The sequence below is a fragment of the Nymphalis io genome, chromosome 27 (genome assembly GCF_905147045.1).
Source record: "Nymphalis io chromosome 27, ilAglIoxx1.1, whole genome shotgun sequence".
Classification (NCBI taxonomy): domain Eukaryota; kingdom Metazoa; phylum Arthropoda; class Insecta; order Lepidoptera; family Nymphalidae; genus Nymphalis; species Nymphalis io.
In genome coordinates, this window is record NC_065914.1 from 5,948,838 (window position 1) to 5,967,540 (window position 18,703).

Genomic DNA, 18,703 nt, shown 5'->3' on the forward strand with positions numbered 1-18,703 from the left:
TTAGATGGCCGTGTGTGAATAATGTCCCAGGATATTATTTATTTATTAATTATTTACTCGTGTAATCACGTTGTCACCAGCATGTTGGTAAAGGGGCGAAATATTGGTGTTGGGAAAAAGGTTCTCATAAATAAGTAGCCTATGTCCTTCCTAAGTGTTTAAGCGCGATTACACCGAATTTCATCAAAATCGGTTCAGTGGTTTAGCCGTAAAAGCATAACAGACAGACAGAGTTACTTTCGCATTTATAATATCAGTATAGATAAAGACTTCGTTCCACACAATAAGTCAGGTGTAACATAAATGATGAAAATATAAGATTAAAAAAAAAAAATGTGTCCTACTAGATGCAAACACAGCATGCAATAATATAAAAGTTACTTTAATTAATCATACATAGTAATATTATTTAATTAACAAATAAATAATAAAATTCCCTGATGTTATGTCCTTGGTGGTAGAGCATTGTAAAGGCCCGTCTGGGTAGGTTCCACCCACTCATCAGCCGCTAAGCTGCAATACTTAGTATCGTTGCGTTCCTGATTGAAGGGTGAGTGAGCCAGTGTTTGTAAAGGCACAAGGGACATAACATCTCAGTTCCCAAGGTAGGTGGCGCATTGGTGAGGTAAGGAATAGTTATTATTTCTAAATTCGCCAATATCTATGGGCGGCGGTTACCACATACCATCATATCGTATGACTATAACATAAAAAGAATGAAAATATGTTCTTTTTAGATTGGTACAAGAAGCAGAAGCTGCAGATACTAAGAAGACACCGTCACTGAGAAAAAAGCAGGTTAGTTTTAATATAAATTGTATATTTGTCGTTTTGAATGTTGTTTCAATACATTCGCAAAACTGTAATCAGCGGGTTCAATTCTACAAAGAAATTCTCACTTTATGACCATCGAATTGAATCGTAATCTATACTAACACAAAGATCTAGTTGCCGTTCGGTAGAAGTCGGATCGGAATAGCATCGGAAACGTATTGTAAACGTATTAAATCAGTAAAATTGCCCCCAATTACGATTCAGCAGAGATTTGTTATTGTTACAAATTAGTATAATTGATCTCCTTAGTAAATAGTGAAAATTAAGATCTCATGAAATAAAGGATAACGCTTTGAATCGGCATATCACAGTTAAATGTACCACCGATTCGGAATTTAGATTCAAGCAAGAACCATGAAAATTATTATATATTTTTTTCACGAATAATTCAAATATATCATAATCGAAATACCTCGCTTTTTTATTGTGTATTAGTTTTCATCCGCGGCTTCGTGAGCTTGTTAGATTTTTTTTTATAGAATAGGAAGGCGGACGAGCATATGGGCCACCTGATGGGAAGTGGTCACCAAACGCTCTTAGACATTGGCATTGTAAGAAATGTCAACCATCGCTTATACAGCCAATGCGCCACCAACCTTGGGAACTAAGATTTTATGTCCCTTGTGCCTGTAATTACACTGGCTCACTCACCCTTCAAACCGGAACACAACAATACCAAGTACTGCTGTTTTGCGATAGAATATCTGATGAGTGGGTGGTACCTACCCAGACGAGCTTGCACAAAGCTCTACCACCAGTAGATACAGATGTATGTATGTAGATAGTAGTAGATACAGATGTTGTGTGCAAAAAGTTCAAGCTTGCTTCATACCAAATATCATCAAAATCGACTTAATAGTTTAGTAACTCAACTAACAGTGAACCGATTTTGATAAAATTTGATATGAAGCAAGCTTAGACCTCAAGAAAGAATATAGGCAACTTTTCATATCTTAAGCCCGAGACCAACTAAAACCCCGAGTTCACGAGTATCACGCGAGCGGAATCTTGTTGTTAATAAATACGATATATTTAAAAAAAATACGGAAAATATATTAGTTTATTTATTCGACATTGTACACGTTTATTTTTAAGTCACACTGAGAACACAAATATTTACACGTAAGACCTTTTTTATAATCCTAAAACATCATCGTTTGTCTTTTGTATACTTAAAGATATTAACATTTTAATAATGTCTTAAGAAAACAGTACATAATTGAAAGCGAGAGTCTTATATCATAATATATATAATAATGTTAGATCAATAGTTAAACACAAGATTATTTTATAATGTTTGCCTTTCACGTGTAGCATAAAAATACTTACATAAAAATTCTCAGTGTTGTCTTTTCATAACAATAAGTATCTACTTTTAAAACGATACCAGCCTGTGTCATCTTTTATTTTAGAGGTTTTACATGAATATGACGATTCAAAACGCTCGTTTGATTAAAGTATATATTTTTTCAATCCTTATTAAATTGTGAAACATAAGCTACGACTGAGTACTACGACTAATAAAAGCTCTCCTGAACGAAACACGGCACGGGAGAGACAGATCATGAGGTTACTTCGAATGCTAAAAGCCCATATAACCCGATTCCTTCCCAGGGTTCAAGCATCATAGATTTATTGTGAATCAGAAAAAGAGGGATTTGGATTTGGATGGAGGGGTTTGGTTCCCCAAACCTTTAGCACTAAAGATTCCATCATAAAACCTACCCTCGTCTCTTCATTAGTTTGGTTCGTTCGTTAGATTTGCTCTCCCAAAAATTCTTCTTAACATTGATTGGACTTCTGTGTTTGCCAACAGCTGGATCAAACCCTTCGTGTGGTCAAGCTATCAGCCTTAATAGCTGGCTGGGTGCTTCTAACCGTATCTCTCCTCTTGAACAGAGAAAAAACAGACGTGGTACTACACACGGCTGTTCACAATGAAGATATTAAAGGTAGTTTATAGTTTTAATGGGTAGATTACAAAAAGCCGGCTCAGACGTGAGCAGTTCGCGAACTCTGGATGATATTGATGATGACAATGAACACTTAAAAAAAAGCTACAACAAATAGTCTAATAAGTAATTAGAGTTAACTTCTGACTATTCTAAAATTTCTATCAAAGACCTCATTTAAGAGTCAACTAATCTATTTAATAACACCAATAGCTATTTGCAACTTAATAATTGACCTGAAGGCTAAGAAGATGTTACAAACGAACAAATAAAAAATTGGAATATTAATGAAATTAGTAACATTAGGACTCTTGTACTATCTTTTCCTTCTATATACTTAGAAGCAATTTCACTAGAATTGAATTAGTAATATATTTGGTAATTGGAAGAATAGAATAATTTAGTGCTTTTACTTTTGTGTTACTACTATCTCATGGCAAAGCAGATCACAATTACCATTTATTTATTTTTGATTATCATTTCAGAATATTTTCTCAAGTCAACCAACAACGACTTCACCGTCTCCATCACGTTGTCTGGACCATTCTCTGATGCGACTGGCAACCAAACCAAAAATATATTGCAATTATGGTTACATCGAGGTTCTAGAAGCGAAGAAGAAACGTATCAGGTAATATTTATTCATTATTTATACTTAATATAATATTTATATTTCCATTGAATCCGTGATTGTTGGTTAAGCGGTCTCGTTTCTGGTTTTAAATCCCGGGTGGGGCAAAGAAAACGTTATTTCTGTTCTGCGCCTGAACTGCCTGTGTTGGGATGTCGTCCCAACACTAGATTGAGGAAATAGTGAGTGCACCTTTATTTGTACACGCTTAAATACTTTTATATATCAACTATCTATAAGTCTCTACGTTCTACGTGAAGTTTCAACTTAGCTCTGACATTTTTATTTATTTCAAATAGATAGGTGGACTGGCGAATATGGCCTGATGATAAGCAGTCAACACCACCCATGGACATCCGCACTGTAAGATATAATAAACATCCCTTATATCACCAATGCGTCACCAATATTGGGAAATAATAGGTTGTGCCACTTGTTACCGTAGTTACACTGGCTCACTCATTCTTTAAGCCAGAACACAACAACACCTTTGCTTTGCAATACCAATGCAGACGAGCTTGCACAAAGCCAAACCAGTAACAATTTGAAACTCAAAGTATCTCATCATAGGTAGAGTTGTAGAACAAAGTGAGCCTTATAAAATTATTGAAATCATTCCGTTATCTGTTAAAGAACAAATATTATTATAATATTCTTAGTTGTAAGGAAAACTGTAACATTGGATTATAATTATCAACAGTGATTATTGCCTGAGGAACTAGTATTCGTTTCGCGGTTTCACGTATTCAGTTTTGCCTGAGTTTAATATCTTTGATGTTTGAAGTACAAATAGTTTAGATGTCAAGCAATGATGTAGACAGTAGACAGGCCGTTGAATGTGTACAGATCTGAAGCTCTCTGATCTAAGAAGCCTCGCAATTATATTATTTTTCAAATTTCTTTATGTATGTTATTCGACTATCTCTTCGGTCTAGTAGCTAGATATAAGGCCACAAATCTCGTGATTCTGAACACAAACCCCCAGGTCGAGCCGAAAAAAAATAATTTAGATTTTCTATCTCAAATTCGCGGTAGAAATTCTCATCCCGGTGTCTATAAGTTGGAAGTGTGTACACTCCCGTGCCTCGGAAGGTCTCCTTTTATCGTGACACCATAAATGTCCCACTAAAAAACAAAGATAAATTTACTTGGTGGTAGGATTTTCGTGCTAGCCCGCCTGTGGTGGTATCACTTGTCACATATTCTACCGCAAAATGCCAATACTCAATATTATTGTGTGCCGGTTGGAAGGGTGAGTGAGATAGTGAAACTTCACGTACAAGGGACATAGCATCTATGGCTGCTGCTGATGCTCCACCATCAGCGATGTAAGGAATGTTCAATATTTATTACGGCGCCATTATCTATGCACGGTGGTAACTTATTATTTGCCTGTCCGCCAAGATTATGTAAGGTTTGTTCTTCTATTAGGAGAAAGTTTTGGAAGAAGGACTTAAATAAAAACTCATATACCATTACGAAAATTATAAAATACATTCTTAGTAATATCATAAATGCGAATGGGTTTGTTTATTTGTTACACTATCACGTTTTATCAACTCAACCGATCATCATAAAACTTTGCATACGCGTCAGGGATACAGAAGGGGACATACATGCCAGCGAAACGGCAGACAAAAACACTTATATTATATTATTACTATGAAACAAAAACATTATTAAACGTAATGGCGCATTCGTGATCACCTCCTTCGTCATCACTTACGTAATATAATCATATAAAAAAAATAAGCGAGGATAATTATGGTAGAATACATTATGTACTATGTTTAAATTGATAAAATGTTTGAAGCAATAATTATTTGCTTACCGTAACAGCCTGTGAATGTCCCACTGCTGGGCTAAAGGCCTCCTCTCCTCTTTTTTGAGGAGAAGGTTTGGAGCTTATTCCACCACGCTGCTCCAATGCGGGTTGGTAGAATTCACATGTGGCAGAACTTCAGTGAAATTAGACACATGCAGGTTTCCTCACGATGTTTTCCTTCACCGTAAAGCACGAGATGAATTATAATCACAAATTAAGCACATGAAAATTCAGTGGTGCTTGCCCGGGTTTGAACCCACGATCATCGGTTAAGATTCACGTGTTCTTACCACTGGGCCATCTCGGCTTAATTATTTGCTTAAATACTATTAATTCCTATGTGCCTAACAGATATGTATATAAAAATAAATAAATATGTGTTAGTTTTATTTACTCGCACAAAATATTGTCCTTATTATTTACATATCGAGATGTTGAACTATTTACTAACTATTTACCTGAACGGTACCTTTATAATGAAGGAACCTGTTTACTCTGGATTTGAAAACACCAACTTATCAGGAAATAAGCGTACGCGTGCGTAAGCGTTCCCGTGGTGCCTCCCAGTAGACGGAATGGGTACAGTTGGTATTTAGTGATTATCCCGGCTTCTACAACACCGGCGAGCCCCAAATTCCCCCAAACGAAGTGGGGGAAACGAGTAGATGCGCTTTGCGAGGCTCGGGAATACTAACACTAACAATCCTTTTTCGAGCGTTTTTTTTTATTGCCCAGTATTTGCAGTGGTATAATCAAACTAGACCAAAGAGTCATTTGGATATAGAACTCTTATTCAATAATAATTTGTTGTATGTTTATAACATAAGGCTGTGTTTCTGCTTACTGAATAACAAACAGCGCTCACGATTTCAGTTATTTTCAACAAACAATACATTATAGGCGAGTCGTGTACGTCTATTACTAATAAAATCATTAATATTTATTGTATCTGGGATGTGATAGTCCATTGGTGGTGCACACGAATCTTGTTAAAGATCGCGGGTTCAAATCGGAAATTATTTAATTTGTGTTTATAATTCATCTCGTGTTCACCGGTGAAGGTAATAGGTAAACATCGTGACGTAATCTGCATGCGTCGGATAAAAACCTTGCACATGTATATGAAAAAATGAGGGGAGGCCTCATCCCACTAGTGAGTGGGATAATTTATATACCACACATTATAAAAACTTAACAAGGCCATATTTACAAAATCATGAATCTATATTTAATACATAGTTTTAATTTGAATCAAAAATTATTCATAATATTATTCACAATTCTGATATCTTCGCAACGTTGGAGGCGTTTATAGAGAGATGAGTGGGTTCCATTTAAAATAAAAAATAACCCCTTAAATAAGAGGTAAATTCCCTTTTATAATAATAATAATCAATTTTCTTTGTTTCGGATTCGCGCAAAAACTCAGTCGATTGATATAATTTTAACATTACTATAGATTATAGTTCAAAACGGACATAGGCAGACATTGTATGTACGAACGTACAATGTCTGCCTATTATGCCTTTATGTTATTTATTTTATGAGAAATGACATTTGTTGAATGTAGTCGGTAGTTTTATACAGACGAGCCGGTTGGTGTGGTTGATGGATTGCATTTCACGCCGAAGGTTGTGGGTTCGATTCCCACCCAGGACAGATATTTGTGTGTATGAACATGTCTGTTTGTCCTGAGTCTGGGTGTAATTATCTATATAAGTATGTATTTACAAAAGAAAAATAGTATATCAGTTGTCTAGTTTCCATAGTACAAGCTCTGTACAAGCTTAATTTGGGATCAGATGGCCGTGTGTGAAAAATGTCCCAGGGTATTATTATAATTATTATATTTAATTTAACCTTTAAAGTTATAAATCTTTACCAATATTATAAATACGAAAGTTTTTTTTTTGTATTTTTTGTTTGTTTCTTACGCTTTTACGTGTACTACCCAAATGAGCGTTAACACGGGCGAAGCCGCAGGCGGAAGCTAATATAAATACATTGCCTCTGATTTCGAATTAAACCATTCCTATGAATAATTTATACCATTGCAATAGTTACAAATAAATTCACATAAACGCTCACTCAGTCATAAAACGTTTGATAGCTGAAGAGGGACAATAGTGTTTACAAACAGACATACATGTTCATAAATATTTATGATTGCATTGTTATCATTTATCGTGTTGACTGAGAATATTTGAAAGGGAAGTTCCGAGATTGTTTTTGTTTTTAATTATTCAAGTTGTATTTGGTTCTTCGTTTATCTAGCTGCTGGATTATTAGGCTGTAGATCTTGAGGTTATCGGTTCCAGCCTAGTGCCCAATAAAACGTTTTCAGTTTCTGTAAAGCACTCTTTACCAAAATGGTGTTTGAAAGTTGGTAGTGGTGATGCGCCTGAGCTCTTTCCGGTCTTGTCGTCTTTGACTCATTGGATTATGAGATTGCTTGATAATGAATAGTTATCTTGAGCCTGCGCACACGTTTGTTCAACAGAACAACTCCTGGACAGTTGGACCCTTAATAAACCTTTGGGGAAAATTTTAGAGACGGCAAAATTAAAAGGGTTTTGTTTTTCGGTAGTAAAATATCTCAATAATCTATATTATTCTTGTGATTTTTCATGTAATGATTTAAATAAGATATGAAATACTGCAAAGGCATAAACATATGACACAGAAATTAGCTCCAATAACCTAGTGGTTACAACACGTGGATTTTAAGCGAAGATTCGTAAGGGTTCGTATCCGGTCTAGCACAACTGAACTTTTATGTGATTAATGAAAAACTGCCACATGTGTATAGCAACCTGTACTAGAGCTTCGTAGTGGTATAAATTCCAAACCTCCCTTAAATGGAAGAGTTAGCCCAGCCTTGGTACACTCACTGCTAAATAGTAATACTTTTTATAACTGTGTTCGGTTTGAACGGTAAATGAGTTAGTTAATTTATATTGGTGGGAGGGCTTTGTGCAAGCCCGTCGGGATAGTTATAACCCACCCGTATTGTTGTGAAGGATGAGTGAGCCAGTAAAACTTCAGGTCCAAGGGACATAATTAATAAATAAAAAAATGAACACCAACACCTTTCGAAACCTGGACTGCTACTGAGGACAAACCAACCTAATAAACCCAGGACCTCGGGATCTGCAGTCTTATCAATCGGTCACTACATCAACAACCTAGTCAAGGAAATGGGTTTGACAACGGCTAAAAGCCAAATATAAATACATGGTATTGTGGTTTTCCGGTTTGAAGGTCAAGTAAGCCAGTGTACATATTACATACATAAGGTAAAACTTACTTCCCAAGATTGCTGCCACATTGACGATATAATAGATAGTCAAATATATCATTTAGTGCTAATGTCTATGGACGAGGTGACTTACCATGAGGTGGCTTCTGTGCCTACCAATTTTAAATAAATAAGAAATAAAAATAGCAATACTGTATTAAAAAGTGTTTTCCAACAATTCCAGGATTCCTCCCCATGGATTATCCAACTCCAACCCGATGACGTAATAGACTTCTCACCCAGTGCATCCGATTCTAATACGCTGAAAATTGATAAAAACCACGTGCCAAGTAAACATAACCCTGTGACGTTGAACATAGGAAATTCCGGCCGCATCGATACAGCGAATAATATATCAACGCTAAATTATAACAATGGTAAGTTATTATTTATTTAAAAATAGAATAAAATATAACTGGGGCAACATCGTATGTGATGGGATAGACTGGGGCATAATGGGATAGACTGGTATATAGCGATTTGATAAAGTCTCTTAGCTGTATCAATAAATTTTAATCACGATGAAATCATTTATTAAGTAATATATAAGTGAAACTTATATATTACTTAATAAAAATATAGAATAGAATAGAATATGCTTTATTGTACACCAGAAGAGTTATAGAAACATACAATTATAAACACAAACAAAAAAGGTATTATCTAAAAAAGGCGGTCTTATCGCTAAAAGAGCGATCTCTTCCAGACAACCTTTGGGTGAAGGACATGAGATAAATAGTGGTAGGGTGGTGTACAGATCTATTTTACATTTTTTAAATATATATATATATATATATATATATATATATATATATATATATATATATATATATGTAATTATGATAATTATAATAATAAATAGCAATAAAGTACGACAGTTAATAAAACACCGCACTGATATTTAAAAGATAAATAATACGTCTTGAGTCGGATTTAAAATGAGTTTATAGTTTTAGATCGTCTTAAGTAAATAAGACAATAAACTACTTTAAAATACGATAAAAACTATTACAATGAATTAAATTATATTTTGTTATTTTTCAACCGTAAAATATTTTTTCTAACCGTGAATTACAATACTAAGTAAAGATAAAAAATAACGTTTACAAAAAAAAAAACAGACATTTGGAACAGATTACAATTTTATAAAACTAGATTGTTTTGTCATCGACAGTAAATGCTAGTTTTACTAAATTTGGTAGTAGAGCTTTGTGCAAGCCCGCCTGAGATATTCTACCGCTATACAGCAATATAGTTGTATTTCGGTTTGAAAAGCGATTGAGCCAGTGTAACTACGGGCACAAGGGACTTAACATCTTAGTCCCCTCAGGGTAGTGGTACATTGACCATGTATTTGACTATATAATTGACTATGTATTGAATATTTTTTACAGCGACAAAGTTTATAGGTGGTAGTGATCACTTACCATCATATGGCCTAGTTGCACGGCCGTCAAATTGTTTTCTTATCATTAAATAAAAGCTGGTAAAAAGTAAATCATGATGTTATCAATACATTTTCAAATATCTTACAATATTCGCGACGGTGCAAGTGCTTTTACGCGTCAATGCGCAAAAAATGGACCTCTGATAGATTGCGAACAGCATCCTTAATGATGAACATTGCTGCCTCATGTTGTAAAATAGGTAATTAGTATTGATAGATTCAGGTAACTTACCTAATTTTCTTCACTTGTAATTATTGTGTTGACAAATATTTGCTACGGAACGTAAAAGCGATTCCGCATCATTTGCAACCGTGTTAACGAAGGCCATCGCAAAATATTTTAGTGGTTAACAATCAAATATAACCTGGTTCCATCCAAACTCAGGTATCTTTGGATAAAATACCCTGCGTGAAATGAAAACAGACTAAGTACTAACATAGAAAATAAGTATGTAATTTTTCGTAAAGTTTATTGTTTTTGTCACTTTCAGAAAGCTCCATATCGCTGCGTATTAGTACAACCAGCAACAAAACCGTACCACTGACGGTTAGTTACCAGCTCGACCCGTTGTCGGAGGAGGACGGTATCATCTACGCCACCATTTTGCTTGGTGTACTCTACGTCTTGATCATCTTCGAGGTAACCCTTAAACATTTCTATTATTCGATGATCATGGACCCCTGAATTATTCTAAGACCTCATTTTCTATTGAGGAGAGGGTTTGGAGCTTATTCCACCTACTGCTATGTCATCCGACATGTAGGTTCCCTCATCACATCATCAAAATAAAGTACATGAATATTCAGTGGTCAAGGTTAGACCACCAGGGTTAGAATCCGCAGCATCCAAAATCTTCGGTTAAGATTAAGCCTACAGCATTAATCAACATGATTTCTTATCTTTAACAGATTGTGAACAGAACCATAGCGGCTATTCTTTCATCATCCCTGGGAGTCGCAGTGCTAGCACTTAGTGGTGCCAGGCCTTCCCTACCAGAACTCGTCTCTTGGCTTGACATGGAGACTTTGTTACTACTGTTTAGTATGATGATTCTGGTCGCCATATTGGCGGAAACGGGTCTCTTTGATTATTTAGCGGTCGTGGCTTTTGAGGTAAGGAATATTTGTATTTATTCATGTGTTAAAAAATAATGGTTAAAATAATAATAATAATAAATATCCTGGAACTTTATTCATACACGGCCATCTGATCCCAAACTAAGCAGAGCTTTTACTATGGAAACCAGTCAACTGATACTATATATACTACTTTTCTTTTGCAAATACATACTTATACAAATAACTTAAATTTACTGGTGGTAGGGCTTTGTGCAAGCTCGTCTGGGTAGGTACCACCCACTCATCAGATATTCTACCGCAAAACAGCAATACTTGATATTGTTGTGTTCCGGTTTGAAGGGTGAGTGAGCCAGTGTAATTACAGGCACAAGGGACACAAAATCTTAGTTCCCAAGGTTGGTGGCGCATTGGCTATAAGCGATGGTTGACATTTCTTACAATGCCAATGTCTAAGGGCATTTGGTGACCACTTACCATCAGGTGGCCCATATGCTCGTCCACCTTCCTATTCTATAAAAAAAAAAAATTACACCCAGATTTAGGACAAACAGACATGTTCATGCACACAAATGTCTGTCCTGGGTGGGAATCGAACCCACAACCTTCGCCGTGAAAGGCAAGTATCTACCAACCACGCCAACCGTCCCGTACCAAAATGCTATAGATTCCAGCCTATACCGGTTATACCGTCTGTTGGCTAACTGTGCCCAATCCAAGCGGGAAGGGTTACCTTGCAGCTATTAAACTATATATATTTAAATTCATAATTGATAACTTTATTTTATTTAACTTATTTTTAATCTATTGTCTGAAAGGTAGTTTAAATTTATTTATTTTTATTATTTATCTTAATATTATTGTTAATTTTGTAATATTTCACTATTTTATTATTATTTTTTCGCGATGTCGGTTGATTTATAGTAATTTTAGAACATATGTATAAAAGTAGATAATTACCTATATGCGTATATATATAACGTAAATCTATTTCGTCCGTATAATATAAAGTATAAAAAAAAATATTAATAAGTGTAGCGTAAGACGTTTGCTATATTTCAGAAACGTAATCTTCGATATAAAAAAATCATTACAATTTTAACGCGTCGGTTTGGAGATGTTAACGCAAAAACCTTTCTCAGTTCGCCTCTGCATTTTAAAACAAAACAAAACAAAACGGTCTTCTTTAATTTTTCAAAGCTGTTTCATACTTGAATCTGTGCGTTACCACTCAGGACATTGCCCTTTTAGCTGACTTCGCAAAAAAACACGGTTATATGTTGGAAGTAGAATTAGATACCATATAAACCCAAAATTGAATTAAAGTATTTATAATTTTATTACAAGATATTCATTATACCTATATTTCTTTAAAAAATACGATATTTATAATTTAACATTTTTTAATAAATTTATTGTACGATAGATGTCGCTAGTAGTTCATTACATCGCGCTATAAAGATCCTACCAAACATAAAACCAAATTATACAACGTTTGCGTTATCCGACGACAAATTTCGTTGTTCGCTAAGAATATCTTTCCAGTAGCCAGTTATAAAATTATCTGCAATGCAATCTGCATTCTGAAATAAAATAATTTATTAATCTAATAGATGCACCTTAACTTTTTTGTCGAATGTTTTTACTTAAAATTTGACTAACAAAAATACAACAGATTCAGGTCTAGGTAATCATTTTACTTGACCAAATATACATCGAGCCTTAATTGCCTTGAGTAATTTGGATTGCCTTTCATAGTAGATACTGCCTAACCATGTAATATATAAGAATAATAAATTTGATTAATAACTCGACCACAAACTTAACGGGTTCAAATTCTTTGATTAACTGTTTTTGCATTACACTATTTAAAATACATATTATGAATTCCTAAGTCATATATTTTGATACGCATAAAAAGACAATGACATATAATAAATACTGCGCCATCTATCGGACAATAGCACAACTATCGTTATGACAATAAATAATTAGATTGTATGAATATAAAACGACCTTAATCAATGGGTCAAGTAGTTTAGAAGTTATACGATCACAAACGACAAAGCGGTTAAAATATGAAGATATTAAATAAAAAACTTAATATTTAAATACGGAGTTTTCAAAAATAATCTTAATATACATACGCCATCTAGTGATGACTAACATAACTTCTAAAATTATCTGTAATTTGAAAAGTAGACAGACAAATAAATTGTTTATTTTTTATTAAAATTAGCAGTCCTTCAAACTTGCCTATTGGTATTGCCAATATTTTCAGTAACAAATAATTAAAAAATATTTGGACGAATATAAACTCACACAAAGTTTAGTCTATCTTTGTTTTAAAAATATTTATTTTTTGGGAATTATAAAATCTAAATCAAGAATACAAAAATAAATTACTCAAATCATTCATTTTACTAAGACCTAAAACAAACTAAAAAAACATTTACAAACACAAGCAAATAGTTACAATCATTTACGTCTAGATGGCGTTAGTTGTATTTTAAATCGCGCTATCGTTTCGTATAAATCTAACCATATAGTGTCTGAGATGCTTCGTCTCTGTCCTCACGATTAAGTTTTCCTTCACCGCAGAGTACGGTATTTTATACCGATAGAATTTTTGAACGTCTAGTACTGTATAGTACAAAGACGTCTATAATGAACTATGTTTAGTTTAAGCTAATCACACCCGTTCTCGCACGGGTCGGCAGAATGTTTTTAGTATGGGAATTCCGTTAAATCCGAATTACGTCGGGGAGGAAAGATAAGTTACGGGAATCTCTGGATGAGTGGTATTTCGCTTATATATATACATAAATCAAATGTGTGATGTACTTGATTTTAATTAATTATAATTATGTTATTAATATATTAATAGTTCAACAGAACTAAGGACTACCTCAGGTCAGTTAAAATGAGATATAGGCTGTACTCCATACTCGTTTTGGGACATGGATGACTGACTTAAATATACTCGTGACAAAATACTTGGAATAAGAGAACGTTATATATACTTTATTGACCAAATTATTGTAATTGATACAATGGCGGTTATAATGCTTGAACGCTAAAATGACTTCTAAATTAAATTACACAAATAAACATTTTTTTTAAAACTAAAAATTAAAAAATACTACGAATATTACCTTAAAAACTTGCATTCTTTCTAAGTTATTCACATATATGTGTTATACTTATGTATTTTGACGCTAGTAAAAATCACAATGGATGAAATCTAATCACAGTGACAGAGTGCTACTTTTTTATTTAGTATTTTTAATCTGTTACGCGTTCTTTTGAAAATGCTTGTCCCTATTACATATTTAAACGCAAAGGGGCGATAACAACGGCAAACGGCACAATACAGAAACTTGTTTTTGCCACAATTGCTATCCAATTAGTAGCTTTTTAGTTCTACTCGATAAAATACGATTATTTATTTTCTAAAAGCGTGGAGTTATTATATATATTGAAAATGAGTGACTATATCGGTTTTTTTTAATAGTATAGGCAGGCGGACGACCACCTGATGGTAAGTGATCTCGCCCATAGACATTGGCATAGTAAGAAATGTTAACCATTGCTTACATCGCCAGTGCGCCACCAACCTTGGGAACTAAGATGTCATGTCCCTTGTGTCTGTAACTACACTGGCTCACTGATATTATATATATAGTAGTAACAGCCTGTAAATGTCCCACTGCTGGGCTAAGGCCTCCTCTCCCTTTTTGAGGAGAAGGTTTGGAACTTATTCCACCACGCTGCTCCAATGCGGGTTGGTGGAATACACATGTGGCAGAATTTCGATGAAATTAGACACATGCAGGTTTCCTCACGATGTTTTCCTTCACCGAAAAGCACGAGATGAATTATAAACAGAAATTAAGCACATGAAAATTCAGAGGTGCTTGCCCGGGTTTGAACCCACGTTCATCGGTTATGATTCACGCGTTCTTACCACTGGGCTATCTCGACTTATATATATATTGATTTGAAAATAAAAATAATACAGAAGATTAAATTTAAAAGTGCTTAAATGCGGTTTTTTTATGATATAAGTTATTATATTAAACTGGTACGTATTAAGTAAAATCATTTTTTTAATTTATGTTTAGTGCTTTCGCAATATTTTTTTATTTAAATTTCAATAAAAAAAATATATATTATAAAGGAATGCATTGTCAATAATTCATATGTTCGGAAACTGATAAAAATCCTAATATATAATATCTTTACATTCACTGTTACATAAATTAATAAAAATACGTTAATAAAAAAACGTGCTATTAGGCGGCAATATTAAAAATTATATACTAAACTGAACTGTAGTCCAAAAATTCAGCTTCCTCCATTCGATAATTAACTTAAAATAACGTTCCAAGGTTTGATCCAAACGTACTAACATGTGAAATTATATAAAAACTTGTAATATAAATGTTTTGAAAATAAAATAAAGTTTGTATTACACTTATTTTAACCATACAATAAGAGTAAGAACGAATATAAATGGCTTAATCACTTCACAACTAGATGGCGTTAGTTGTACTTTAAATCGCGCTATCGTTTCGTTCAAACCGAAGTACATAGTCTCTGTGCTTACTGTCTATCTGTCCTCACGATAAAGTTTTCCTTCACCGCAGAGCATGGTATTCTTATACCAGTAGAATTTTTGTTCGTCTTGTACTGTATACCGTACAGTACGAAGACGCTATTAACGAAAACTGAATGAATAATGTAATTTGTTGCATACTTTAGTACAGTACAAAACTATAACATTACTGTACTACATCTCAGTCTAGAATTAATAAAGATTGTGGGTACTTGGTACTGGTAGCACTTTGTACTAACTTAAGGTGATACATACGCTTTATTACGTAATTATTTTAGAGGTACACAATACTCGTATTAATTACAGTTTTGGATGTTCAATATTCTGGCAAGAATAGCAATTGTTTAAACAGCAGTATATTTTTATGTATCGTTAAATTAATATTCCTCTAGATTGATTTCGGCCACTGCGGCCAATCTCAAGAAAGATTAGCCAACTGCGCAGGTTATTTTTATAGTTCACAAGTGTGTGCGCAAACACAAAACCCTTTACACTATCTTTATCCGATGTATCTATCTCCGAATCGAACTGATCGGCCATTACCTTATTCCAGATGACCGGCGGTCGAACCTGGCCACTCATCAACACACTGTGCTTTTTCACGGCTATATTTTCAACATTCCTGGACAATGTCACCACTGTGCTCTTGATGACACCGGTTACTATAAGGTTAGTAGTCTATTCGTTATTCTATGTGTAAGGAGTCAGTCGGTTATTCTATCTCGATTTGGGTCTGCGTAGGGCTGTTAGGAGTCAGTCGAAAAAAGGCTAAGAAGGGTTTAAGATGGAACCTGAGACTTTTACATCACGAGACAGCCCGTAAACTGCAATAGTTTACGGGCCGTCTCGTGATGCAATTGACTCTTCTTTGCCGACTCCTAACACAAGCTGTACGCTTAAAAAAAGAGCAATGCTATTATTCTTTAAAAATATATATATGTATCTAATATGAGGATTGATTAAGTATGTTTGTTTATATGTATTTATTCTCCACAGATTATGTGAAGTGATGCAGCTGAACCCTGTACCGGTATTGATGTCGATGGTGATCTTCAGTAACGTGGGTGGTGCGGCCACACCCGTTGGGGACCCCCCCAATGTAATCATAGCGAGCCATCCGTCTGTGTTACACGCGGTGAGAATTATAATATTTATTTAGTTCAAATAATTTAACTTTGCCGATCAGCTGAACGGTATTAAAGAAGATATACTGCAGAGCCATCTATTTTTATTGGGTAGTAGAGCTGTAGTAGGGCTTTGTGCAAGCCCGTCCGGGTAGGTACCACCCACTCATCATATATTCTACCGCCATATTTGAACGGCGAGTGAACTAGTGTAACTACAGGACAGCGCAAGGGACATAAGATCTTAGTTCCCAAGCTTGGTGGCACGTTGATGATAAGGGATGTTTATTATCTCTTACAGTGTTCCTACATTTCGCCGATTTACTGTAATTGTCTGCTTTCCCACAGAGTTTATAACAGATTGGTAATTCTTGGTGAAACTGTTTGTATAGTTTCGTATATCGTCTATATATAATTATACTGTGATGAAATGAACCTCTGATTTTCCAATCGAACCAATCAAAACTAACATATGTGCTTTGGCAGATACATAAATAATCGTTCATTGGCGTCATTCAATGCGCTCTTGCACAATAATTCTGAATAGGATCCATTCAATGGCATGTTGACCACTTAGTTTGATAAATTACTGAAGTACTCTGAGAATGTTGAGTAACAATATTAAGTTCAATATTGCTAAAACCCTAGTAGTAATTCGTTTTGTATGTGTACTTTTAAGTTTAAATAAGTACAATATTTTTGTGGTAAAATGTATTTATTTCCTGTAATTTATAATTTATGAATAGATGAAGGTAATATAATATATATAAACCGTCAAAGGTTGAGTGGTTATTTTAAAATTAACGACATTATAGATACAAATACATATTATATTATCCTGGGACATTATTGGGACAGAGCTTGTACTATGGAAACCAGACAACTGATATATTACATATACTACTTTTCTTTTTTAAATACATACTTACATAGATAATTACACCCACAGTTAGAACAAACAGACATGTTCATGCACACAAATGCCTGTCCTGTTGGTAATCGAACCCACAATCTTCATCGTGAAATGGCCATGGGAAAATCACGCCAAAAGGCCTATAATAGCACGCCTTGGGAATGAAACGATCACCAGGCCGTTCAAAAATTTAAAGTTCAAAGTTTAAAGTTACAAATATGGACTATTTATTATTACCATATATATGTAGTAATAAAAGTAAGTTATGCCACGTTTCTTTTAACCGTTCTTCTCAAGTCCAAGATGTTTCTTTATTTTTGACAGTTAATAATATAGTTTGGTTTTTTAATATATAATAAAACTATTTTTCAGAATATTAACTTCACAACATTCACTCTACACATGGGTGTCGGTATCCTGCTCGTGTGTGTGCAAACATACATACAACTACGATTCATGTTCCGGGACATGAACAAGTTGAGACATAGCGTGCCAAGAGATATCGTGGGTGAGTAACATAAGTGCCAAGTCGATTTTAATAAAACTTTTTCCTTTTTTTTATAAAATAGGTAGGCGGACGAGCAAATGGTGATGGAAAGTCACCACCGTTACATTAGAGATTGGCGCTGTAAGAAATGTTAACCGTTCCTCATATCGCCAATGCGCAACCAACCTTGGGAACTAAGATGTTATGTCCCTTGTGCCTGCAATTACGCTGGCTCACTCACGCTTCAAACCGTAATAACAATACTTAGTATTGCTGTTTAGCGGTACAATATATGGTGAGTGGGTGGTACCTATACAGATGGTACTACTACCAAGAAAAATCTCATCTTGGATAGATAGGATCTTACCAAAGATCAAGGTTTCAAATTCAAGCAAGCACCATTAATATTTTGACACCTGTATCCACAAATCTACAGATAGATCGAGGTCATGGAGTAGTGTGCAGCATCCTCCTAATTTCGAGGTGAGAGTATATTT

The 18,703-nt window shown here is 34.5% G+C and overlaps 1 protein-coding gene across 6 annotated transcripts in view; it reads left to right on the top strand.

The window, feature by feature from the left end:
* Nucleotides 1-18,703, top strand: part of LOC126778806 (P protein-like) — a 58,576-nt gene that overhangs the window by 33,632 nt on the left and 6,241 nt on the right. For all 6 annotated transcript variants that reach the window (XM_050502490.1, XM_050502493.1, XM_050502491.1 and 3 more), the window contains 9 exons: nucleotides 738-798; nucleotides 2,651-2,786; nucleotides 3,272-3,417; nucleotides 8,725-8,917; nucleotides 10,479-10,627; nucleotides 10,897-11,100; nucleotides 16,236-16,351; nucleotides 16,679-16,817; nucleotides 18,092-18,227. In XM_050502490.1, coding sequence (XP_050358447.1) covers nucleotides 738-798; nucleotides 2,651-2,786; nucleotides 3,272-3,417; nucleotides 8,725-8,917; nucleotides 10,479-10,627; nucleotides 10,897-11,100; nucleotides 16,236-16,351; nucleotides 16,679-16,817; nucleotides 18,092-18,227 — 1,280 coding nt within the window. The remainder of the gene's footprint in view (nucleotides 1-737; nucleotides 799-2,650; nucleotides 2,787-3,271; nucleotides 3,418-8,724; nucleotides 8,918-10,478; nucleotides 10,628-10,896; nucleotides 11,101-16,235; nucleotides 16,352-16,678; nucleotides 16,818-18,091; nucleotides 18,228-18,703) is intronic.